Source organism: Gymnoscopelus braueri (assembly GCF_963280865.1).
Source record: "Gymnoscopelus braueri genome assembly, chromosome: 9".
Classification (NCBI taxonomy): Eukaryota; Metazoa; Chordata; class Actinopteri; order Myctophiformes; family Myctophidae; genus Gymnoscopelus; species Gymnoscopelus braueri.
This window is the reverse complement of record NC_137610.1, coordinates 27877772-27905415: the sequence shown is the minus strand read 5'-3', so window position 1 is coordinate 27905415 and position 27644 is coordinate 27877772. Positions and strand designations below refer to the sequence as shown.

At 43.8% G+C, this 27644-nt stretch overlaps 1 protein-coding gene across 1 annotated transcript in view; it reads right to left on the bottom strand.

Moving 5' to 3' along the window:
* Positions 1-27644, bottom strand: part of LOC308091277 (A disintegrin and metalloproteinase with thrombospondin motifs 20) — a 155438-nt gene that overhangs the window by 95061 nt on the left and 32733 nt on the right. The window contains 3 exon segments of the mRNA XM_080436754.1: positions 10329-10433; positions 13045-13186; positions 20136-20282. Of these exon segments, the coding sequence (XP_080292880.1) occupies positions 10329-10433; positions 13045-13186; positions 20136-20282 (394 nt within the window).

Genomic DNA, 27644 nt, shown 5'->3' with positions numbered 1-27644 from the left:
CTTTGGAACCTTAGCTTTTGTTTCGTGTACAGCTCATCACTGTATATTCTATCAATATCCATTGATAAAGCAATTAAGCAACAGCGGCTTTTAAGCAGAGTGCATGGTGCAGGGCATCACCGTACGTGGCTTTGATCTGACACGAATTTGCTTCATTTAGCATCATTGCAAATATATTATCATCAGTAACATGTAGGCCTAGCCCTAGGCTATAGTATTTTCTCTTAAATAATCTTCTATTTCAAGGCAATAAACAGCTGTACAGTATAGCCTATGGTGTCAAATCAATGGTGCCGCTCTGGCTTTCCAACGGGTCCAATTGTGACCATGTTTTCAAATGCCTATGCTCCCCAAATGCGCCAAGCTCCCTTCCAACAACAATAAACATATGCGTTTATGCCATAGAGGTATTACTTCTGTGTTACATGACTGCAGAGCGCAACAATTATCCTTCTCTCTCAAAAAGGAGAGAGGAAAAACAGAAAGAAAAAAGTAGCGAAACCACATCTCACCTGCTCGTCTAGATAACGATTTCACACATTTTGATACAATTCAAAGTGTTATAGAATCTGTCTCCCATTGGTGTGTTTTTCATATGCGTTTTACAATGTTAATGTAATAGATAATAAACTTTAATCTCATTTAGATTGACCTGGTTAAATACGGGGTTTAATTCATCCTAAGAGCAAATCATGGGAATAAATATAACTGGAAATCAGATTTCCAGTTACTTCATTGTTATGCGTTATTATAGATTGGCTTCTATGGATGGGACAGGTTTTAATTTCGACGCCTGTAGTCATTATGAGTTGTATTATTGGATCAGCACTGCGCTTCTCAGACAATGGACAGACAATGAACTGCTGTGCAAGTCTAACCCTAGGCTGGTGTCCACCATGGAAATAGCCTATTTGGTCGCTTTCATCACGTTGATGAATTAAAGTATATACCAGAACAGCCCTTGCAAAATGTTCATGTGTAGCCTATAGGCCTATTAGATGTTTAGTCCGTGGTCCGCTGCCGGCCTGCCACTTATCTGACACGCACTTGTGTCTGTCTGTCTGTCTGTCTCTCTCTCTCTCTCTCTCTCTCTCTCTCTCTCTCTCTCTCTCTCTCTCTCTCTCTCTCTCTCTCTCTCTCTCTCTCTCTCTCCAAGTGCCTATTCATTCAATGATGATTGATGGGTTGTGATGAAGTCATGGTTCCCCGAAAATTATAATACTATCATGTCTCTCTGTTTTTCTGTCTCGAGATAGACAGACAGACAGTCTGACAGCCTGACAGACATGGCAATCCAATCTGATGGCGAGATGTTCATGTTCCATATTAAGCTATAATGTGACCTAAAAAAAGATAGGCCTAAATATAATAATGTGACCGCAAAAAAGATCAATATAAAATAATTAGACCCTTCCCACATTATCCACACCAATCTTTGAAGGCAACATTTTCATATGTCAATTCAGTGTTTTTCTCCAACAGCCAGCTGCGCTCCTGAGCAGCGCAGCGCGCGCGCACACACACACGCACACGCACACGCACACACACACACACACACACACACACACACACACACACAGTGCACCGCATCAGAGCAGATCTACAAGCTCACAACGCGTCTCATTCGCGGTAGGCTACTTGTGGTCTTGTATATCGCATTAGCTGTAGAATACAACTCTCGTAGACGTATTTATGATTCTGACGTTTTCAATCTACGAGAGTTGTAGGGTTCACCCCCCATGGACACAGAGACTTTCAGCACTATACCCCGTAGACACTCCAAACATGTACAAATAAAAAATGAAGGTGCTTCCATGCCCCAAATGTTAACTCTCGCTACGGGGTAGTAGTTTAATGTAATAATCCATATCTTTCAATAAAGAAGTGTTTTAATGCCGTCTATGGTCGAATGCCATTGTTTCACCCTCGCTTACTTCCTGTTTACATTGAGTGTAATTCCGGGTTTCACCAGATGGGCGCGTCACTACCGCCCATTGGGAACTTCCGACAGAATCAGCCACAGTCGGCATTAAACACTTCTTTATTGAAAGATATGGATTATTACATTAAACTACTACCCCGTAGCGATAGTTAACATTTGCTGCGTGGGGGTAAGCACCTTTATTTTCAATTTGTACATGTTTGGAGTGTCTACGGGGCATAGTGCAGAAAGTCCCTGTGTCCATGGGGGTGAACCCTACAACTCTCGTAGATTGAAAACGTCAGAATCGTAAATACGTCTACGAGAGTTGTATTCTACAGCTAATATCGCATAATGTTAACCACTCGAAACCATTGTGCGACGAAGAACAAAATAATCCTGGCTGGCACAGAGACTTCCCTTGCAACATTTTTGCAAAATTCATGGATTTAAGAACTATGAAGGGTGCACCAACATGAACGTTTTTTTTCTAAAGCATTAGATGGCGGGCCAGAACATAATGAAAGGCTAATTTAAGAAATGGATAGTTAACAAATGTACTGGAACTCCAAGAGTCAAGACAGAACGCCTTATATTTGGCACACATTTGTGATACTCTCACAGTCACAGAGAATGAATCAAAATGTAAGCTATTAGGTGGCATAATAAACCGTAAACAGCGGTTCCCCACCCCTCCTCCAAGAGTGACCATGTAGCAAAGCCTACCGTCCTCATCATAATCATTCAATAATTTGAATGATTTTACTTTTATTCTCATTATACCCCGCAATGCCAGACGTAGGCTGCAACGTCACATTATTAAGCATGATTCATCAGGATCGCTTTGCAAATCCACAAGCTCACACTGCAGCGCAGATTGAATATATTCGGGGCGCAACAACGTTGTCATAAAGTAACAAAGTACATGTACTCAAGTACTGCACTTAAGTACAAATTTTAGGTATTTTTACTTTACTGGAGTATTGCCAATTTTCAGTAGGCCTACTATTGTATTACTTCTACACCCCAACGGCAAATATTGTACTTTTACTCCACTACAATCATTTGAAAACTTTAGTTACTAGTTACTTTGCTATTATCAATTATTATATTATAAAACCACTTTAGCCCTATTTTATAGGCCTACATAGGCTATTTGAAAATAGCCAATCTAATGCATCGCATTGCAACACATTGTGAGCTTGTAGATCTGCTATTTTCAAATATTAGTACTTTTACTTTTGGTACTTTAAGTACATTTTGATACTAATACTTTTGTGCTTTTACTCAATTTTGAATTCCAGACTTTTACTTAGGTAAAATATCTGAGTACTTTTCCCACCATGCACTGACCGTTGTACGTCGAAGCATAAATTGGTCGTTACTGGATGGATTTCAGCTGCTACTTGAGAGAGACAGACTGCTTGAGATCGCTAAACATTAATCTGCTAGTTAACAAGAGAAATGACACTATCCAAAAGTATAAAGCAGGGGTCTTCAACAGGGGGTCCGGGACCCCTAGGGGGTCCTCAGAGTTACTACAGGGGGTCCACCAAATCTTTGTGTGTTATCTTTTTCTTTTTTTTTACCTTAACCACTTGAACCCTGGCATCCCTTTTCTGAGGAGAACTTTAGCCAAAAATAGCAGATCTACAAGCTCACAACGCCTTGTAGATCGGCTATTTTTGGCAAAGAGATATATAGGTGTAGAGGGGAAAAAAGAGCAGACCAAGTAAACAAAAAAAGTTTAATCTGAAACACAATTTTATACAATAGGCCTATAGAGGGGGTCCCTGCTTCGTCTCTCTCTCAGCTAGGGGGTCCTTGGCCTGAAAACGTTGAAGACTCCTGGTATAAAGAGTATAAAAGATATGTGTAAAAGATATGTGACAGTGCTGAAAACAGGGCATTTAAAGATGAATTTGGACACATTGGACAGCAGCAGTGCGGAAATTGCGCACCAGAGCGCACTCGCCTATTAGTTTGTATTGGCCAGTGTGCTCATGAGTTTCTTATACCATTGTCATCAATGCAAAGCCGTTGTGTTTCATCGGCTACACACTTTTTGGCTGTTTGCAAGCCAAGGAATATAATTTTAGATGGTAAGATGAAGCATGCATGGTACCAGGCAAGTTAGGCTATAAAGTTTAATAAGCATCTTTCAGGTGGGGACATATTCTCTATGGACATTATAGCTATAGGACTGTCAGTCCATATTTTAAAATGAAAATCATAAAATCATTATCAAAATAATGTATTTTAATATAAAACATGGATCACATGATTGTCCATCCTACATAAACAACGTGTGTGTGTGTGTGTGTGTGTGTGTGTGTGTGTGTGTGTGTGTGTGTGGCATTGCGGGGTTCTCTCGGTCCGACCCGCGCCAGGTGTTCCATTCCATTCCGTTTTGCTTTCGCCCTTCTATTAAGTGTCAATGATTTGATTGTTGAAATACGGACAAAACAAATTGTTCTTGCGATTGCTTAGCTCACCATGACAGGAGATGGACCATGAAACCGACACCTCTAGTTCAAATCCGGATGGTAGAATGATGTTCAATTGTTACACCGATACTGTTTTCAAACGAATCTGCTTAATTTATATTTCAATTTCGGTCAGAAAGTTCCCTGTGTGAAATTTGATTTGGTGAATAAATTATTTTCAACTTGTTTGATCAGCCTTTGTCATTTTTGACACCCTGAGAAATAGCATCTTTAATTAGCTGACTAAAATCCTTGGATTCATGTTGGACCTATAGATCAAATCCCAGAGCAGTTGTGTTATATTTCTCCATATTCCTATGAGAAGATGCGATTCCAGAATTTAATTGCAGTGTTCCTGTAAAATAAAAAAAACATTACACTGACTCTCACCAATGAATTGAATATTTGTATCGGGAAACGTCAGAAGACAATGCATATCTGCCAGGGCTGTCACCATTCATGAGTCCATTCTGGAGGCTTGGAGACTCCTAAAAGTTGCTAGAGACACTGATGCCACAACTGGTATGTGGCTGTGGCTTGCGTTGGGTCGGAACTCTGTCCTCGGTGTGCATAAGAAAATTTCTCAGGGAACCCGGTTGTACTAAGCTGGGACACTTGCTGGTGCCGTTTGAGACCCTACAACAGCGGGTCCACATTTGGCCTAGGCTGCTAAAGCAGATCGTTAAGGAAGTCAATGAGTCTTCCTCCACACCTGAACACCTTCTTGGAGGAGAACTGGTCAACAGAGGGCCTGTGGGAGGAGGATATAGACTACGTCTTCCCATGCCTGAAGGTGTCTCCTAAACTGGGGCAGTGGCAGGAGGAGGAAGACACTTTCCTCTCATTCGCAACTCCACATCCTGGCTGGTTTGAGGACTTGGAGAAAAAGGCAATGTATTTCCTATGCGTGAGTCAGTCTCTGCATACCATGAAAATATAGAGGTGGACCGAGCCCAGGTTCTTCACCAAAAGGCTGTTGGCGGGTCGACCGGGGCCGCTGCCTGGCACCCAGTGGCCGGTACCCAGTGACTGCTATATGATATATTAACGGAATAAGGGTAATGTTGTAATACGTGTAATAGTGTAATAATTGTAATGGTGTAATAATGCAACAAGTTTAATAGTGTAATAGTGTAATAACATAATAATGGTAACAGTGTAATAGGTTTAATAGTGTAATAGTGCAATATGTGTGATAGTATAATAGGTATAATAGTGTAGAAAGGGTAAAAAGTGTAATAGGTGTAATAGTGTAATGACGCAATAGGGTAATAGTGCAATAGGTGTTATAGTGTAGTGAAGTAGTTGGGGTTTGGGTGGATGTGGGCGGAATTGGGTGAATGTGACCACTTATAACACTATCACACTTTTACACTTATTAACTTATTGCACTATTACACCTGTTCAACTATTAGAGTATTACCCTCATTGCGTTATTACATCTATTACACTATTACACACGTTGCACTATTACACCTATTACACTATTACACCTATTACATATTAAACTTAATGCAATATTACACTATTCCACCTATTACACTACTACCCCTATTGCGTTGTTACACTATTACATTAGTACACCTATTACACTATTACACCTATTACACTTATTGCATTATTACACTATTACCCTTATTGCGTTATTACATTAGTAAGGCAATATCTTGGGCAGTATCATTATTTAATAAAGGATTATTATTGTTATTATTATTATTATTATTATTACTATTATTATTACCCTTATTATTATTACCCTTATTATTATTATTATTATTTTATTTTTTATTATTATTACTACGTGTGAATGTACGTGACAGGTTGTAGCGCATGTAGCTTACGCGTAAATGTACACGACGCGTTGCAGCGCGTAACGCGTGCTTACGTGTGAATGTACGTGACAGGTTGTAGCGCATGTAGCTTACGCGTAAATGTACACGACGCGTTGCAGCGCGTAACGCGTGCTTTTGTGCAGTGCACGCGCAGAACGAACGTGTACACACACACACACACACGTAAGAAAAAATCATGTGGTCACAGGAGGCGTCATGCGCCCCTCGTGGCACTAACGGAGCCCCATACACGCGGACGCAAGCGTGCACACACACACACACACACACACACACACACACACACACACACACACACACACACACACACACACACACACACACACACACACACACACACACACACACACACACACACACACACACACACACACACACACACACAGAGGGAGGGGAGTTGCTTTGTTCAAGTTGCATAAAGCAACAGTGGCACATAAATGGCTCATGTTGAGCGTGTGGTTTTGCAGTGAATGCAAAGGAGCTGTATGTCGAGTTTCTTTAAAGCTACAGGCCGTAAGTTTTGATGTCCTCACCTGACAGAGACACAGACTGTAACTGTAACAACGTCCGAACTAACAATGTGTCCATCAATCCGATGTGCCGTCTATACGTCAAATAACTTCTGACCTCGTCAAACAGTACAGTAGGTGACCTACAGTACCCGACAAAAGGGTCTAAAAAAGAATCTCTCACAGGAGCAGTGGGGACTGTAATAGGGACCACCACCAACCACTGCAGATGTGCAATTATATTGTACTAGGGGTTCAGGCACCTCGACGGCGGCTTTCGTTGTTAGACGACGGTTTCTGATTGTGTCTGACATCGGTGCATGTTGTCCGTCCGTCTGTCAGTCCGTCAATCCAATTTTTATGTAGGATAGGATAGGATTAACATATTCTACCAAAATAACATTAGATTCATTAAAATAAGTCCGTAAATTTGTACATTTAACAGATTTTACCCATAATATACCAGTAATATTATACTAATTTCTATTTTTCTATATGTTCCATAACAAGCATATTCACGAAAAGCATACAAGAAGTGCATTGTTAATTTGTTTATTTAACCACTTAAACTGTCAATAATTTGTAAACTTGACCTTTCACTCTGTACTTGGTCTGCTCTTTTTCCCCTCTACACCAAACCTCTTCGCCAAAAATAGCCGATCTACAGGCTCACAAGTGTGCGCTTGTAGATCTGCTATTTTCGGCTAATGTTCCCCTCAGAATAGGAATGCTATACTAGGGTTGAAGTGGTTAATGTAAAAAACAAATTCCTATCACACAAAGATTTGGCGGACCCCCTGTAGTAACTCTGAGGACCCCCTAGGGGTCCCGGACCCCCTGTTGAAGACCCCTGTCCTAGTATAATGTAGCCTAAAGTTTTCAAACCCTTGCTATGGTGAATGACTTCCCATATGAGTGAACATCATCCCTCCCTACCTCCCTCCCCCATACAGACCAGTTAATGAGACACAGGGTGGTATGGGATCTGTTATCCCGGGACAGGGTCCTGTACGGCCCTGTTGTTGTGCTTGGATTAAGATGTTAGCTATCCACTGTTAACTGCTCTTCCCTGGGGAGAGACACTGTGAGAGCTGTTCCCAGACCCACCGTGGTCAAGTGACCCAGGGAGTCAGATGAAGGGCATACAAGAGAGATCATTATTAGGGTTTTTACTAGGGCTATGAATCTTCTGCTATCTCACGATTCGATTCCGATTCTTGGCGTCTCAATTCGATTAAAAATCTATTTTTTCAAATCAAAACGATTCTCGATTTGACTCCGATTCTTGGGGTCACGATTCGATTAAGAATCCCAATCAGTTAAGTCATATTGATTTGATCTGGACTTTAACACCCAAGTGTTGCCTAGTTATTTCCAACAGCTCAAACAAAAAAATGATATAATATCAGAGAGGGCTGTGTAAAAATTCTTGGCTTTGATGGAATCTTAGATTAGGTGTAGTTCTATTTGATGCAGAAACACAACATTAACGAGTGTAAACGAGCGTCAGCTGGACACTGACACACACACCTCAGCTGTGCTGAACTGAAAGTGACCGGAGTTAGTTTTAAAAAAGTCCTTGAATATGACTGAAGACATGATAATGTTTACTGTGATGATGGTAAGCTTACATTTCATATCACAAACACCATAGAGTAAAAACTCCTGTAATGTTAACCAGCAAAAGAAAAATGTAATCGATTTTGAATCGTTGATAATAAGAATCGCGATTCTTACATGAATCACTTTGAGAACCCCAGATTTGCATTGAGGGGGGGGCTCTCTCCCTCTCTCCTCGTTCCTTTCTGTCACGCACACACGCATGCTCATTCTCAATCACTTTCTCTTTTCTCTCATACATTATGCTGAACATCAACCCACCGTAACCCCCCCCCCCTCCTCCTGTCCTGTGAAACCACTGGTGTGGGGTCCATTGTGCGGCCGCTGGCGGGCCTCAGCCCCTGGGCTCTGTTACAGCCTGACCACTGACCCACTCACCCGTCCTTTAAAGAGGTTTTAGGGTCACGGGTTCACAACAAGGTGACTCAACTGTGAACGGCGGGCGGCATCCTCTTTCAAAGGGGTCCGTGCCTTCACCTTGCCCCCCTCGCCTCTCTCTCTCTCTCTAGCTCAGTCTGACTCTGTCTTGCTCCTGCATTCTCTCTCTCTTGGGCTCTCTTTACCTCTGTTTCTTCCTGTGTCTCTCTCTTTCTTAGTCTCTGTCTGTCTGTCTGTCTGTCTGTCTGTCTGTCTGTCTGTCTGTCTGTCTGTCTGTCTGTGTGTGTCTCTCTCTCTCTCTGGCTGTGCCTCTGCCTATCTCTCTCTTTCTCTCTGTCTCTGTTTCTGTCTGCTCTCTGCTTCTGTCTGTCTGTTCCCTGTCTCTTTCTCTGTCTCTCTCTCTTCTCCCTCCCTTCATCTGAACACATCCATACCATGCCAACCACTAGCGTTAATTACCATAGCATCCCGAAGCGAGGAGAGCATGAAGGCTAATGGGATAGTCGGGGCCCCCCACAACAAGGCCGAGGCTAAAAGCGTCAGGTTTCCCAACCAGGGCCATCACCTGACCACATTTACATGGGCTGCCCAGACCAGAATGCAGCTGGGGAGTAAATGCATGTTAAGTTATTCCTCTCTGCTGGGAGTTAGAAGTGAATTGGGAGAAGAAAAAAGCAGCAGGCCTGAAAGGATCACACTTTCTTTTCTACACGGTGAGCAGACGACGTCCCGGTTTCAAGCTGGATGTCCCAAGTATCTGGAAAATAATCAAATGTCCCGGTTTTCAACATTCGCTCCCAAAACTGCCCTGGTGTTGTTCACCACAATTTAAATAATCTCACTTGTTCTGAGTGCTTACAGAGATGTGTATCATGTTCTGTTCAGTTGAAAGGTGCAGTCACTGGGTGTGCTAAAGCGCTTTGACTTTTTGCAGGGGCCAGTTCCGAATTGCAGCCACCTGTAAGTGCTCTGTTAGAGCGGTTTTGAAGGCGAGTAAGGATTCACATGGATTCAACTGTTGGTAGGGCATTGTGGCATAGCAGTAGAATCCCTTGTTAGAGCCAAATCTGGGCTGAACGTGATTTGTGGAGCTCCCTCTGGTGTTGTGATTGTGGACCTCAATTGACCTTTTTTAAGTAGTTTGACAGGTACATGGGTGTCTTTGTGGTGTAGTGTATCTTGTAGACCAGGACCAGGCCTCGAAAACAACAGTAAATGTTGATCAAATATAATACATTTTCGGTTACTGCATTGTCTATTTCTCGCTTCAAATGTTTTGAAAAACATTCTTGAGAGCAACGTTTAGCTGTAAATGACATTGCGCGTTTGTTTACATGGCTGCCATGTTGCATACAGCACAAAATCAAGCAGCGCAGCCAGGTGCTCTGAGCCTTTGATTAGACAACGGCCTGTTATTGAGCTCAGCGGTCATTATCCAGAAACACACACACACCGCTGGATTCAGTGATTGACCAATCAGAATCAAGCATTCAACCAAGCCGTGTAATAAAGAGCTGCAAAGGAAAGAGCTTATGGACACCATGTTGGAACTGTTATAACTTACCATCCCATTACCACAGTCAGTCCCATCGGCCAGGGGCATGTGCTGCGTGCGACATCCTTTATGGTCCCCCTCTGCACTCGTGCACCACAACCTCTTGCATTGTTTCTGCGGAAAAAAACAGTCAAAAAGTTATAAGTGCTGGCCGGGCAGTCACATTATAGTCCCACCATGATATCATCTTAAACCATTAAGACCGGGAACGCATCTGTGTCATTTTAAGATTTATTTGGCTATTCAAAAATAGCAGATATACAAGCCCATAGCGCGGCACCGAGTGCCGTACTATGAGCTTGTAGATTTTAGAAAAATCGTGAAAATGTGTGCAAATCTTTTTTGCTTCTGGGGGGTCCCTGGAACAAAATATTTTGAGATGGGGGTCCGTGGCCAAATACGTATCATTTTGGGGGTCCTTGACATGAAAAAGTTTGAGCACCACTGATATAAGAATCGTTTTTCAGAAACCTGTTAGGAAGACATTTGTAGATGCGTTCCGGGATTGCATGGGTTTATGTGACCACGTGCACAAAAGGCTTACCTCACTCACTGCACACACCACTACTCAAGGAAAACCATTTATGTATTTTACATCAGAGCATAAATATCCCGTGCTGACAGGATCTTGTACCGCTGGTGCAGTCTTTGAACTACACACGGTATGGTGAAATTAGTGTGTAACTGGTTTTATGGACAGTGCAGCCACCAGAAAAGCAGACATTAACTTTTACAACCACCTAGGTGCCTGTTACCGGCTCTCTGTGGAGATTAAACCACTCATGGCTGTGGTGCAGTGGTATATACTCAAGTAAATGTACTTGAGAGAGTTACTGTCCACCACTGCTGTGGTGGTCTCTAGCTAACCAGCCACAAGTCAGAGTCAGATGAGCAACGCTCCTCGGACCACCGGTGGGACCAGGGAGTTGTTTTCTTAACCTGCAACCCTTTGAGGATGTTCAATGTCTTCAGTGGCTCGTTAAAAGCTTCACACAGCAAATTGACATGTGAAACGCCTGCCGTGGATCATGCATTCTGCTTATTAAAAACCAAGGGGAGGAAAAAAACGCTTTGTTGTGTGTATGACTTCATCATGTAAAAGTCTCGCCATAACAGGGAAAAAGCACCTGAGAGGGGGGCATGATGACGCTATGGTCTGGTCTGTGGTGCTCTCCCATTCGAGACATGGTTACCGGTGAGTCATTTGAGATGTCTAAACACGTTGCTTTAAACTAAGTAGAACAATGTCGTCCAGATGGTACAAAAAAAAACATAAACCCCCCCAGGAAGAGAGGAGGTTGACACATTACCCAGACACAATGAATCACTACTCAAAATATCTAAAAGTGCATTTTGGTTTCTGGTTTTATCTTAAAAAGAAACACTGTGTGCTTTCTGTCAGGGCAGCTTAATTGGTTATGTTTCACTTATGCATCAAACAAAGTTCATCCAACCCTCCTTTGCAAACAGTACGGTACTCAGTACTCAAGAGTTGTTCTGATGACTGATATTCTGCATTTCTGAGACTCAGTTAACCATAATTTTAATGTAACTTCTACTGTAAATAGATAGACAGTTCTGGGCAGAATAGAATACATCTCAGTCATCTCCTGGCTTGACTATTACAACTCACCCCCTTGCTGCGTGGTCTGCTGGCAAGCATGCTCAATAAAACCCACTTCAACTGATCCAGAACCTGATCTTCAACATCCCCCCAAAATATTCTGCGTTAACTTTATTGGCTCCTGGGTTGCTGCCCGCGTCCAATTCAAAACACAGGTGATGACCTACTTGCACTTACAGTACATCTGGATTCCCACACACTTAGATCAGCTAATCCCACAAAATGGGACTTCCTCTATCTTTGCATCATTATTTGTCGCCTATTTTTTGACACTGTAGTTATTATATGCAGATGTATGTTGGTTACTTTTGATATTTAAAGGAGAATACCGGACAAATTAAGTGTTGTCTTTGATGTCTCGTTACTCACCTATTGACGTGAAAAGTGGCGTTCTTTTTTTCCATCGATTCCCCTGTCGTCATTTTTTAAACCCCACTTTGCATCGGTTATAATAGACGAATCTCCCTGACCCATGCGCTCCCATTATGACAACGGAGGGGGTTTAAAAAATTACGACAGGGGAATCGATGGAAAAAAAGAACGCCACTTTTCACGTCAATAGGTGAGTAACGAGACATCAAAGACAACACTTAATTTGTCCGGTATTCTCCTTTAATATAGACATAGTATACTGTTTGCTTCATCACAAATCCTAAGAAGGTTATTTAGGCAGCATGTTGTTAAGATGCTATAGGTTTGATGTTTACCTGGCATCCTAGCTCTACTTTTGTAGCACTTCATTCTTTAACTTTGCACTTTGCTTGGCCATTTTACCCTGGTGTTTATTAACTACAGTAGGGTTCATGCCATTTACTCTGATCTTGCATTTTGTAAGTCACTCTGGATAAAAACATCTTCTAAAAATGCCTACATTTTATTGTAATCTTCCACCCATTAAAACCAGGAAAGCATCTGTGTCATTTTAGAATATAGCACATTGGTTGGCTGTTAAAAAATAGCAGATATACAAGCGTCACAGAGCGCTATGAGGCCAAATACAAATCATTTTGGTGGTCCTTGACATGAAAAAGTTTGAACACCACTGATTATAGCAACATACGTTTTTTTGTAAGGATTTAGAAGACATTTTCTCCAACCTACCATGTAGGGACACACTTGGGACCCCGGTCCAAACATGAGTTCACATTGTCTGTTGGCGTTGTAGATCTGACCGGGGAGGAGGGTGGGCATCTCGTAGGTTCTGCCCGAAGGTTCGTCCAGCAGACATTCTCCATATCCGGTGCTAGAGAAGGAAATAAAGCAGTGTTATTCAACCCGTCTCGTTTCAACGACCCCCCTATAGAGTACCGAATAGTCCTGACGTCACCCGTTCACCCCCCGGGTCACGGAAGTAATTTCTCTATGGAGAATAACATTAGACTCGTCTCATATAAGAATTGTGGTCCAAAAATGAACAAATTGTCCCGGAACACAGTTCTTATTTGACACAATATTAAACATTCAGTAATTCAGAATGGGGAAAAAACAACGTGACCCAAGTGGATGCGCAAATTATGTCAGACTCTAATCTGACATAAGACTCCCGTTCTCTCATTTTCTTTTTTCTTTTCTTTTTTATCTCTGGGACCCAATCTACACAGTAAAATCCACAGAGTAGAGTAGGTGGCCAGTGACTTTGACCAGTTTCACTTTCAAAACCATTGCATCATGCATGTCACACAAACAGAATCCAGCACACAACACCAATGGTTTTGATCATGTGGATTGTGGAAGTTAAATGGTGGATTTGTGGATAAGACAATATGAACAAACTTGTTATATCAACAAAACGCATCGCAATCTGTTTGTGTGACATGCATGATGCAAAGGTTTTGAAAGTGAAACTGGTCAAAGTCACTGGCCACCTACTGTATGACAATGTGGTTACAATGTCTACTAAAGATGTTAATGATGTTTACTGCATTAACATTTTTGCAACTTGTACTTGTTTTAATTTTATTTTATGGAAAGAAATCCAACGATAATTAGTTGTTTAACTACCCTATAATATACTTGTTTAACTACTCTATATACTTTGATGACCAAGGTCCCACAGGGGTCTACTTCCATCCTTTTGTCCCTCTACACCAAATATTTTCGTCAAAACTAGCCGATCTACAAGCTTGTAGATCGGCTAGTTTTGGCGAAGAGATTTGGTGCCGAATGTCCCCCCCCCCCCCAGAATAGGAATGCTACGGCTTCATGTGGTTAAAGTCAAATTAACTGTCAACGACCCTGGTGTAAGCATGTAAAACAAGAAAGGAAAAGTACAAAGCAACACATGAGCACAAGTATACACAAACACACATCCCACATAATGCGACACCCATAATTGTGCTCGCACGCGCGCACGGCGCGTGTGCAACAACCCCAAAGAACCTCCACTGTGTGTAATTTCTCGAATATACCCAGCGATTTTCCTACACCCTCCTTAATCATAAAAATACCTGTATGGACCATTGTGTCAACATGTGTTATCTCCCAAGAACCATGGTAAACATCTCTGTGTCACTGTCTCTCATGCCTGATCATCCTCAGATGTGTGTCTTTTTGTTTTCCTCCCTTGTGGGTGGTCTGTTAAGTTATCTACAGCATTGGTTCTCAATGTGGGGTCCGGGGACCCCCAGGGGGTCCTCAGCAAAAATGTGTTAATATAGCATCACAATCATTTTTAACTTTATGCATTTATACGTTGGCTAATCAAAAATAGCAGATCTACAAGCGCACAGCGCGTCACTTTGTGCCACGCTGCGGGCTTGTACATCTGCAATTTATGAAAAATCTCATTTTTTTTGGAACATTTACAAGAATTTTGATTTAAAAACAAATCGCACAAATCGTCTCATCTGGGAGTCCCTGGCTCAAAACCTTTTAAGATGGGGGTCCACGGCCAAATACATATCAATTTGGGGGTCCTTGACTTTAAAAAGTTTGAGAACCGCCGATGGAATGGGTTGCCTACAGTCACAAAATTGATTGGGTCTACTACTCCTAGTTTTAAGTTCTTTGAGTGTTTTCTAAATACCACATGGTCCTGATTTTCATGTATTTACATGATTTTCATGTATTTTATTGTTTTTAACTGTATTTATGGGACCACAATGGAAATAAGCCTCTGGGCTTTCTTGTGCCATCCTTTTGACTAAAATGTGCATCTTTTGTTTTGGACATACAGTATGCTTGTTGTCAATAAATCAATCAATCAATCAACAAAAAAAATCAGACTGACACACACACACACACACACAGCTGCCTGTGGGTATACGTCGTCACAATGACATGGGAGTCAGCAGCCTCTGTGGAATGACTAATGCAGCATTATTCTTTTCCTGCGAGACTCAGAAGGGGTCTAAATGCTGACCACATGTTTTGCTTAAGTTGCATCTCTACTCTGAAGGCAAAAACGAGGGATTATTGCAAGGGGTCTTTGAAGTTTTTCAGGCCAAGGACCCCTTAAGCTGAAAGAGAGATGAAGGAGGGACCCTATATACTGTATACAGTTGTGTTGCAGATTAAACTTATTTTTTCACAGCTTCATAAGACTTGTTTGACAGCACTATCGTCAGTGTTGTGTAAATTAAAGATTGTATGTGTTTGTTTATAGATTATCTTTTCTATTAATATGTTTGATTCATGTGTATTTTCATATATTTAACCATTTAAACCCTTAATACTTAGTAAACTTGACCGTTGGCCCTGTACTTGGCTTTTGGATCGGCTATTTTCGGCTAGTTCCCCTCAGAGGATAAAAATAAAAGTTCTTATATCACACAAAGACGTGATGGCCTCCCTGCAATAACTCTGAGGACCCCCTTTAGGGGTCTCGGACCCGCTGTTGAAGACCCATGCTTTATTGTGCTCCATGCAGCAGATCTGGGCCTAGCGCCACCGCTGCAGTGTAATGACAGATTGTATGGCGGGGCCACACCCTAACCCCCCCCCCAACACACTCAACAGAGACAACAAAAGCACAGCTGGACTGGATGTGCGGTACCTATAGCCTTGCATTTTAGCTAGGCCTCCCAGGCTTGAAAAAACAGCCCCCCAAAGCCCCAGTCAAACACTATTAAAGCAAAGACATCCGCCCTTCCATGGATATACCCTTCTCCTCCCTCTTGTTGTGTTTATTTTCACGGTGCAGTGGAAGCGGAGACATGAGACACATGTATAGATGTGTAATTTCCGCAAACATGTCTTGTTGCTCTTACAAATTTTCCTGGGGAGTGTGCGTAGATGAGAACACCTGCTCCATACAGACACAGCTGATGCAACAAGGACAGTAATTACAATTCATCTTGTTTGTGTTTGTTTCATTTTTCATTTTCCTTTTTCCTTTCTTTTTCCTTTCCTTTTCTTTCCTTCCCTCTTCCTTCTCTCACAATGTAAGAAACCTTTGTGTCGTGCCAGTACAGAACATCCAAACCGGTCAGTGCATAGTGCATGTGACTCTATGTAACAATTACCAGCAGGTCGAGGCTGCGGTCGATGAAAGCTATATGAAGTGAGCCTGTCAAAGAACCAGAAAAAGACGGTCGCATATTGGGAACGTCTTTCATCAGTTGGTCATCTGTCTAATCAGCGTCCCGGAACCTAAATGGACACGATTATTAAAGCCAGCACAGACAGACAGACAGACGAGAGACAGGAGGAGAGAATGTGGTCTTTTTGATTACCCCCCCCCCCCCCCGTACTTAAGTGGATGATCACTGTATAGACGAGACAGTGGATCCGTGTCCCCACTCGGCGCTGGAAAATGTTCCACAGATGGCAACCATTCGCAGCCTTCTTTAAAGGGAGTTAACTTTAAATAGAAAGATAGTTGTGTCTGTGTCTTAGTCCTGTGAGGCTGGACATTAATAGGTTCCATGAAGAGCGTACTAGGTTCCTGCTAGTACATGTGTCACAAGTTATGATTGCGGCAATCAAGACGGAACCGGATTCCTCAAGAACACAAGTTCTCCGTAAGGGAGCAAAAGCCTTCGTTTTGGTGACGTTACATTGTGTGCTTTTTTTCTCCATGTGCAAACTCACCCTACCCCACACACCCACACAACGTCTCAGACTGTGAGCTTGTAGATCGGCTATTTCTGGTGCAAGGCACGATGCACAACCAAGTATAAATCAGGCTTTAGTTTGGCGAGATTGCACCTCAACATTAATGGTCAAAAACTGCTCAAACTCCACTTGAGCAGTTTTGGGGTAATGTAATGATAATATAAGGACACATTCAAGTATCTGACAATGTACAAAGTCACAATACCAACTTTGATGAGGCAGTACTATTGTGGTGTTCTAAAAACATTTTTTTCATTTCCTGAAAAGTTTATATTTTGGACATAGCTGGTTTCTGCCCGGCAGCAGAGATATATGGTTTGGTCTAACAACTGTGCCATGTCACTATGGTTTGCCCGGGACAGCATGCACCCCATTACTGCACAATCACATGTAAAGGAAAAATAATGACTGTGGTTTTGGGTGAATTCTACCCTCTGTATCTGACTAGATCCATTGTGATTTGTTATCAAGAAGAAGGGGAGGAAAAAGGTCTGGGACAAAAATGAGCATTTTGGAAAGAAACTGCTTTCACACTGAAATATTTTAGGTGGCCATTACATTCTGCTGTTTTGTGTGGTTAAAGGCTAATTCGCAAAGTGTGCGTCTAGCCATTGAACTGGAAAATTATAGGGCTTTGGCTACTTCTAATGATTACGTGGTTTTTGGGGCACTCTGTGTACACAGCAATTTGTGGGTGGCAATGGGCAAAGATTTGCATTTGATTTCTTTGTATTAGGGTTTTTGTGGCTTAAATAAACTGGCAGGGAGCCAAAGGTGGAATGAATGGTTACTTTATTATGTGGCTATTGACGCATAATAACAGCGCACAGTACCGGAGACACCATTCATCAGCTCTCTCAGGTGGGGGACGCGACGAGAGGCCGGGTGACATTTTTGCAGCGATGGTGAAATGAGAGTAGGGTGGAGGAGGAGAGAAAAGACTTCTGAAAGTAGGGGGGTGTTTTGGGTGGTGCATCTGTAAATGGACAAGAGAGCGGTACGTTGGAGTGCTCTCCATCCAGGGAGAAGAGCGGGCATACAGTGAAAACACTGACATACTACTTGACCCGTTCAGCCTGCGAAACAAGGAGCGGTGGGAGAGAGAGAGAGGAGAGCCATGATGGGATCAGTGTCCTTCACTGTTTGGTCTGCTGGTTGACAGACTTCAAAAGCGCCCTGGCTGCACTATACGCTCTCAAGAACAGTTCCCACCAAAAACCGCTCCACAAAGAACCCGGTGATCCTTCCAACTCTCTCTCTACTCTCTCGTGCTGTTTATAAATATTGCCACTGTTTAACAAATAGCTCTTCCTCACAGAGAAAATTCCTCTCACCGCCACTTCCTTTTACCTCTCGCTCACTACAGCTTTCTAAGAAGCACCCCCCCCCCCAAACACCCCCCCCCCCCACACACACACACACACACACACCAAGCGCATTAGCCTGACAGGGCCGATGTGGACAGCTCCAAATAATGAAGAGATTCATTGGGGGAGATTCTCCTCGCGCTCAGCTGAGAAAACTTCCAAAAAAGTTGAGCTCATCAGGCCGGTTCCAGAAACTTTGTGGCTGAAGCCGTAACCTTAAAGCCCCATGCGAGGCTGTCGCCTAGCACCAGCTCTCCCAAGATGCATCTGGTCAACAAGGCGGCCTTTTGTGGTAGGAGGCCTCCGACAATCAACAGAGGGGGGGAGGGGGGGTTGGGGGTTCAAGATCAAAGGGTCATGTCCAGGGAAGATCTAATTATAACTGACATTTCCCATCTTAAAGGGAAGCCCTTCACCGGGGTCAGTGTGGCGGGAGACGTTGAATGAGGCTTGTTGCCCCGCGTTACAGGTTTTGGTGGGGAAAGCGCGCCGGCTACTACTAAGTGACTGTTTGTGCAGCATCTCGAGAGCCAGGGTGGGGGGGGGGGGGGTTTGTGGCTGAGTGGAGGGACAGCGGAGGGTTAGGAGAGGATCAATCGCTCAGGTCAGCCAAGGAAGACCCCCGGATTCAAACAGGAAATGCTGTCTCAACACCAGGCAATAACAAGTCAACACAGTTTACATTGTGCTGACCTACATACTTGCGCTCTGGGAGAGAGGTAGTGGCAGCTAGCGTAGCGTAGCCTAGCACCGCTCAGCAGCATGAAGGGTTTACGTCACACCAGCTGAACTCTTATAGGAAGAAGGGTGTACAGTAGAGCAGCCCGTGGGCCGCGGCCCACTTCCACCGGTGGGCCGTGAGGATATTACAAGTGGGCCCCCCAAATAAGTGGCAAAACACGTATTTAATCCATTAAGACCGGGAAAGCATCTGTTATTTCAGATTTTAACCACTTTAACCATTATCTTATACTTTGGCTATTCAAAAATAGCAGATATACAAGCTGCATTGCTGTTTGAAAAATCATGCACAATTGTGCAAATCTTGGAATATATATATTTTTAAAGCAAACATTTGTAACTCAAATCTTTGCTTCTGGGGATTCTACTAATGTCTTCCAAACAGTTTTTTTGTAAAAACGTATGTTGCTATCACGAGTGGTTCTTAAACGTTTTCATGTCAAGGACCCCCTAAATTGTATGTATTTTTCTGGCGACAGCCCCCCCCCCCCAACTTAAAAATATGTCGTTTCAGGGACCCCCCAGAAGCAAAGATTTGAGTTAAAAATGTTCGCTTTCAAAAAATCTCACTTTCCACCACCCCAGTTACCACCTGTCGTTTTGCAGCTGATTTTTTCCCCTTTTTTTCCAAGATATTTTTGGGGCTTTTCTGCTTTTCTGTATACAGTAGAGTGAGACAGGAAAGAGGGAGAGAGAGACGGGGAGTGACACGCAGCAAAGGTCGTCGGGCTCGGGAATCGAACTTGCGACTCGCTGTTAGGCTGCATTCAGAGCCTAAAATGTGGTATGCCTTAACCGCTAGGCCAGCAGCAGCCCCGGAGCTAACATTTATGTACTACACATGATTCGAAGGGCCATTGGGCCATTGGGCCATTGGGCCATTGGTAGGGGAGAGATGTCCTGACCTGAATGAATGATGTCCTAAACCTCACCCAGACAAACGTGTCGTTCAGTTAATGAATGCTCATCGGTCTGCTGGAGCTAGTAGCATTTGAAGTTGAAGAGGTAACATCTGAAGCAGGTACTCACTCCAGGAACTCGGTGATGTACTTGCGGCTACATTTGGACCACGACCAAGGACTGGTGTCGTAGTTGAGGGTGGGCGCCATGACGTGGTACTGGTGCTTGATGCCCGCCTCCCGGCACTTGGGGTTGTCGTCATGGGGCATGTTGAACCTAAAAGGGAGGGGGGGGGGCAGTCAGGGGGGGATAGCGGGAAGAGAGAACACACACAAAGCGATTATCGACTGCTTAATGGATCAGCCGTACTGAGGAGGATAAATGTCAGAAGGTTTATAATCTTCACCCCACACCACCCCTGTGGGCTGCGCTGCACACACACTTGCACAGGAACTCCCCCCCCCCCCCACACACACACACACACACAATGTGTGGCCACACACACACTTGTCTGTGAATGTCAGCACAGCGAACACACACACTGCATTAGGGGTGCAGTTCATCGAAAATGATCAATACAATCAATTATGAAAAATAATCTATTTGAATAAAATAATAGAATTAGGGTGAAAATTATGGTTATCTATTTATTTATTCTTTTTTTCTTGCCAATATACTGTAAGCAACAACGTGTTTTTGCACAACTCCGTTATACGACAAAGTTATAAAACAGAGAAGTGGATAATCAGACAAATGGATTTAGTTGATTTTTATGTATCAAAATATCAGAAGGAGGAGAAAAAAGACACGCTTCTCAATTGGTCGATTAATGGAAAAGGTTATAGATAAAATAATCACACTAGTTGCTGCCCTACATTGTATCTCTGTGCTTCTACATCCATACAGTCCCACACCTGCTTTCTTATAGCTCTGATAGCTTCTCTTTCAAATACATGTTTCGGTACAATGCTCAACCTTTTTCATTTCAAGGACCCCCCAGTTTGATATGCATCAGTGGTTCTCAACCTTTTCAGGCCGCGACCCCCCAAAAATAATCATAATTGAACTGGAGACCCCCCACCCGACAAGCACTTGGAATTGTAGGAGTTGAGGCATTATTATATAGTTTGACTCGGTTCCACAGATAAATATTGTGGAAAATAGCAGATCTACTCGATTTGATACAATCAAATCCTCAGTGTTAATTTAACTCTGAAGGGTGTACAAATGGTAGCCTGGTAAAGCCCCTCCCTCCGGAAAATCTAATTTCCATTTGATTTCAGGAAGGAGTCTGGCATGAGGGCTTATTTGGCTTTTTGTTTCCGTCCACCAAGTGGACGGGCCTATCAGCGTCCTTAGCCTGGTAAAGCCCATCGTTCTGTGATTGACAGCGAAAGTTGGCCAATCAGGTGGCGAGTTCGAGTGAACCCGAATGGATCCGTGTCAGATCCGAGTGCAGCCGACGGCAGACATTATTTTCTGTCCGCAGTTTTTGGTTTTGGTTTTAAAACTTGAAAACGCTCTCAAACTTATTTTTTGGATGCACGGAATTTACTTTTAAGATATCGTTCGGATAGAATTTAGTTGTTTAACTTCATATATGTGGTCAATTAATCATGACAGAGCCTATTTAAAAATAAAAATTCAGAGAACCGGCAGGGGCGGGCAGTGACACGCATGTATCCGAATAAGGCAACCTATTTTGGGCATGGCCCTTTCAAAAGTCCCGTTGCGTCACATTGGTCTGGAGGTGGTAAAAACGGACTGCTGATTAGCTGAAGGGGAACAACTGCTGATTGGCTGAAGGGGTTGTCAGTCAACGGTATTACTCCCGCCCAACTCCAGCCCACAGTCAAAAACACACACAGGTTCTCATGCCAGACTCCTTCCTGAAATCAAATGGAGGGAAGGGGAGGGAGGGGCTTTACCAGGCTATACAAATGGAACCAAATGGACCCGTTGTGAGTGTCCATTCGTACACTCACAGAGCTTGCAGACACCATAAGGGTCCATTTGGACCCCAGGTGGTACCATAGACCCAACGTTGTTTCAATACAAACTTTGGCTATTAAAAAATAGCATATATACAAGCTCATAGCGCGGTTCATAGTGCCACGCTATGAGCTTGTAGATCTGCTTTTTTTTTTTTTTCGTGGAAAATGTGTGAAAATCTTTCGACTGAAATCTTTGCCAACTCAACTTGTCTGGAAGGAAAGGGCTCCATGTTGCTTTCTATGTGTGTGTGTGTGTGTGTGTGTGTGTGTGTGTGTGTGTGTGTGTGTGTGTGTGTGTGTATGTGGCCAGCATACATGTGCCCTCCAGCCCACCATAAGGCCCACATGCTAGTGAGAACCACCTCTGGCTCACCTCTGACAGGTCAAGGGTCACGTCTCACATTCTCAAAGGGCTTAATGTTGAGACAGAGGGAGGGGGGGGGCGGCTGTACACCACTTATGTCAACGCACATGTCCGTCGCTGTCGGGTGGAAACCTTGTATGTCCAAAAAACGTTCATATTCATGGAATGAACGTAGATAGATAAATACATGAATAAATAATGTTCCAATGGATCCTCAATGTCTATTTCTCAAATTCTGCGATACTTCAGTCAGATAACTCACAAATAGATTGAACCAATATTACAGAACGAATAGATTGAACCAATATTATAGAACGAATAGATTGAACCAATATTATAGAACGAATAGATTGAACCAATATTATAGAACGAATAGATTGAACCAATATTATAGAACGAATAGATTGAACCAATATTATAGAATGATATACAAGTGTGGATGTAATATTTTATCTTGGTGTTCAGGCTCTGCTACATTTTTCTCCCTGCTCAGCACAATTAGACAACCATCATTAACCATTAAGAGCATGGAGATAGATTTACAATAACAACCCCCCATGGGCAACAGAACCAATAGCAGAGCCCACTGGTGGTGCTGGGGTGGCGGTGGCAGCAAACAGCAACAACAAGCAATAACAACAAACCGGGGACACAACAGCGGAAGGAACGCAGATTTAGGCGAGCTTAAATAACCCGCCCAATTGGTCAGCTGATTGCCACGTCAGTGTATGACGTATGGGTCTTGCATAACACTGTATACACCCACATAGTAATGAGCATGTGTGTGAAACCTCTCGAGTATATTCTGCCTGAACTAACCTCGCAAGCTACGTATCATTTGTGACAGCATATGGCCCTCACAAGTATAGCAATACAAGCACACACACACACACACACACACACACACACACAGAGCTGCATGCTGTTTATGGTGCCTCCAGCAGGATGTGGGCTGCGGTTGAAGGGTCGAACCGGGCCATCACACAAACAAGGTCCAGTGTGGATGGCAAGGGGCCCACACTGCCCAGCGCCCTGAAACTGTTCACCCATGGCCTAAAGGAGCTGGACTCTGCTTCAGGCCCGGTAATGAGCTCCTCACACACACACACACACACACACACACACACACACACATCTCACACACACACACACACACAAACTACTGTAGCTGCCGGCTAAAACTGAGCAGAGCATCAGCATCACATCCAATAACATTCAGAATTAGGTCTTGTTTAAAGTTCGGGGCATAATCCAGATACATAGCGTGACTCACACATCCACTACATTCACTTCTGAAGGGTTTTTTGATTCTGTATCGTCTTATGTCTTATGATACATTTGGATTTTGCACAGACTGCATCGTAATCAAGCTTGACTTCTATTTTTCTACAGTATGTTGTTTACCTCGCCATCTTGCAATCCCGAAGAGTGCTTTTTGAGTTGTGATGAGGTTTTAAATCAAGAGCGCTTTAAGGGTCTCTACTTGACATTTTCAGGAGATGGGCTAATGTCGATCAATAGCAGGGTGGAGAGAGCAGCATGAATCACAATCATTGTTTTCGTTTGCATCGTCTCTAAAATGTTATGCTGTTTGACAGCTTTGCTCTCGAAAAAAACACTCCTGCCCCACTTGCCTTCTCAACAAAACAAACTGTCAGCGGGGGCGGAGACACGTTTCATTGTCGAAAATACCCATAAATAACCACCATAAGTGATAGAGATGTTTCACCACAACAATGAGATCCTCATCGTGTGCCACTGTGCAGATGGGCTGCACATGAACACAAAAATGTCAGCCAGCGGTGGATTCTGATGAGAGATATTATCAGAAACATCCCGGCTCTCTCACCACTGGGAATCAACTGGGAGCAACGCCTCAATCACTAACACGTCACTCCTGAGACTGAACTGGGAGCAACGCCTCAATCACTAACACGTCACCCCTGAGACTGAACTGGGAGCACGCCTCATTCACTGAAGATTAATAAAGTTGACACTTCTTTACATCGTCTGAGGATTAGCTATCTCAGCTCCCCCCCGCCAGATTTATCGCTTTTTGACGGAGGCAGGCCGTAGTGACCTCATCCGTCTCCCGCCAGCCTGCTTTCAGAGTCATGTGGAGTCAAGACACCGAGTTGCAAATAATTGATTTGTACGTCGGAATCGGCTCCAGTCCCTAAGAAAGACATTTGTCATCTGTTTACAATCCAGAGTAAGCCTAATGACAGAATCAAAATGTCAGGAGGAATTATTCGGGATCTGAGACATTTTGAAGAGTTGGCAGCAAACACACGATGGAACTTCATTAGGCCTTGAAGCTATCGGGTGACTCCACCCTGCTTGAAACAATAAATTGCAGTCATATTATACCAGCTTGCTACAAGCTTTTCACACCCAAAACAGCCCAAACTCCGCTGGAATAGATAGTTAAGTTGCGACAACTTGCAAGCAGTCACCAGGGCAGGCAGGCGTGTCTAGTAGGGTTATGATGCCATAGCATGGGAGGACGACCGCCGTTCAGAGTATGGGATGTTTCCCCAATGGCTTAAAGGACAGCCACTGATGAAAAAGTCAAAAAGGTCTTGCATAGGTGTCTTATAGGTGTTGACTAGTTTCTCTGTCTATTCGTAGACCAGCTTGCTCGAAATACCTACGTCGGCTATTAGTAACCACACGTCTTCACAGTCATCTGAGAAATGCCTCTCGTCCATTAGGCTGAAATCTTTTCTGTTAATCTGCAGTGTTCTCAAGTGGCTCCCGCGCTACCTGACACTGGCTTGCCCAGAGTGCTAAACACTCTCGAGAGCTTTGCGCTCGTGAACGCGGCAATTAACTGCATGAGCTGAGAGGCAGAGCCAATGGTGGACCCCCCACCAGCTGGTGGACCCCCCCAGCTGCTCGGAAGCTGGCGTAAACATCCACATGAGAGGCAGGATGGAGGGAAGAAGATGAGGAAGAGCGGAAAGAGAGAAGAGAGAGAGAGAGAGGGGGGAGATGGACCCTAGAAAGGAGGTGGAGAAAGGAGATAAGGAAGGTCTGTCTGTCTCTGTCAATTGCTGTCTCTCTCTCTCTCTCTCTCTCTCTCTCTCTCTCTCTCTCTCTCTCTCTCTCTCTCTCTCTCTCTCTCTCTCTCTCTCTCTCTCTCTCTCTCCTCTCTCTCTCTCTCTCTCTCTCTCTCTCTCTCTCTCTCTCTCTCTCTCTCTCTCTCTCTCTCTCTCTCTCTCTCTGTCCCTCTCCCCTTCTCTCCTTCTCTCCTTCTCTCCCCCCCCTCTCTCTCTCTCTCCCTGCTGTGGAGGAATGTGTGAGTGGAAGAGTGGAGGCAGCAGAATAGCTCTCATTCTTATCCAGTGGCTCACACACTGGGCGACACTGGAGCCCATTCTACCAGCCAGCACCACTGGGCAGAGCCAACCGGAAAGTTAAAACTGTCACTCACTTTCACATTCACACACTTTCTGAGTCAACTAACAGAGGAAGAGGGAGGATGGTCCATAACTCCCACCTCACTGTAATATATGGGCGCTTTAACCACTTAAACCAGTGGTTTTCAACCTGTTTCATAATCAAGGTCCATTATTTATTCGACATTTGAGCCACGGACCACCATTTGATGAGATTTAGACTGTCAGACCCTAAAACGTAGAATATTTTGTTATCGTTGGATAAGATTTTGTCCACAATTCCATGCTGTGTTGATGTTGGTGCCATAGAAGAGATAACAGGCAAACGTTGATCAAAATAACAATTATTCTACATTCTCTTAATTGTGTAGACTTCTTGTAAATTAAGTAATGCAGATGTTTAACAATAATTTAACTCTTGAGAGCGTTAAAATGAAACCAAATCGACCTGTAAGGGTCCATTTGGTTTCAAGAGTTAAAGATCTAAAAGGGTCAATTTGGTTACCAACTCTCCATCATTTAGCTGGGGACCACCTGGAGCCCCCTCAAGGACCACTGTGGTCCCCGGACCACTGGTTGAGAACCACTGACTAAAACCCTATATGGTTGAGCGGAGTCCCTCAGGGACTCATGATGCCCATGATGTCACCCTGGTGACAAAAAGCAGGTCATTCATATACAGAGCCTTAATGTTTTGTTTTGTTTTTTCGTTCACACATATGGTGACATATTTGGCTGTTGTGGAAACACTCTGTGGCCAAGCAGCATGTTATGATAACACGGGTATTACACGCTGATTACTCAGTATCATATGTCATGGGTCTGTCTTCACACGCTTTGGGGTTGTGGTATCGGAATTTTGGAAGTAATAGTTGGGGGGGGGGGTGGATGGAAACCCATGCAGTCAGTCAGTCGGCTCCTGAATACTAAACAGAACGCTAAGCATTGTGCCTGTCTCCGTCTGTAGGCCTACTGTACTGTACTGTACTGTACTGTACTGTACTGTCAACTGAACTGTTCCCCAGTTCCCTAAGTCCCTCAAAGTCCGTAAGCTGCTCTGAACAACCCTAACCATCCTCTAAAACATAGAAGAGCTGTACCTCTGACTTCTACACGGTACCTCATGACTTCTACATGGGTGGGTTCTCAAAGTGGGGTCCGAGGACCCCCAGGGGTCCTTGCGGAGATTCCAGGGTGTCCCACTCCCCAGCCAAATGATAGACAGTTAGGAACCAATTAGACTCTTGAGGGTCTGTAACTCAGAGAGTGTACAGATGGAACCAACTATTTGCTGCTAGCTTTAGCCTTTAAAATTTTCTCTTTTCGGGGTCCCTGCATGGCATATCTTTTGAAATGGGGGTCAGCGGGCTAACATGTCTCAATTTGGGGGTCCTTGACATGAAAAAAGCTTGAGAACCACTGTTCTACATGGCCCGTCGTCTGCCTGCGACAGAAACCCAGACGCACCTGGAGGGTGTACAGTACCATAAAGGCATTAAGGCTGGTGTGTTATTAAAAACTCCCATCTCTCAATTTATTATGTTTTGCACCTGTGTCTGCTGCACCCTAGGAGCAGGCTTGATAAGAGGGCTTTTGTTGGGTTTGGGGAGGGGGGGAGTTAAAGTAGGAACGGAGGGGATGGTGGGTTAGCATAGGCGGCAGTGGCTCAAGGGTGGAGTGGCCGGTAGAGCGGCCGGATGGGAACAGCGAGGTTCCCAGTTCGATCCCGGGCTTCCCCAGAGTTAATGTCGAAGTGTCCTTGAGCAAGACGCTGAACCCCTAATTGCTCCCGATGAGCAGGTTGGTGCCTTGCATGGTTTTCCTCCGCCATCGGTGTATGAATGTGTGTGTGAATGGGTGAATGTAATGCATGTAAATC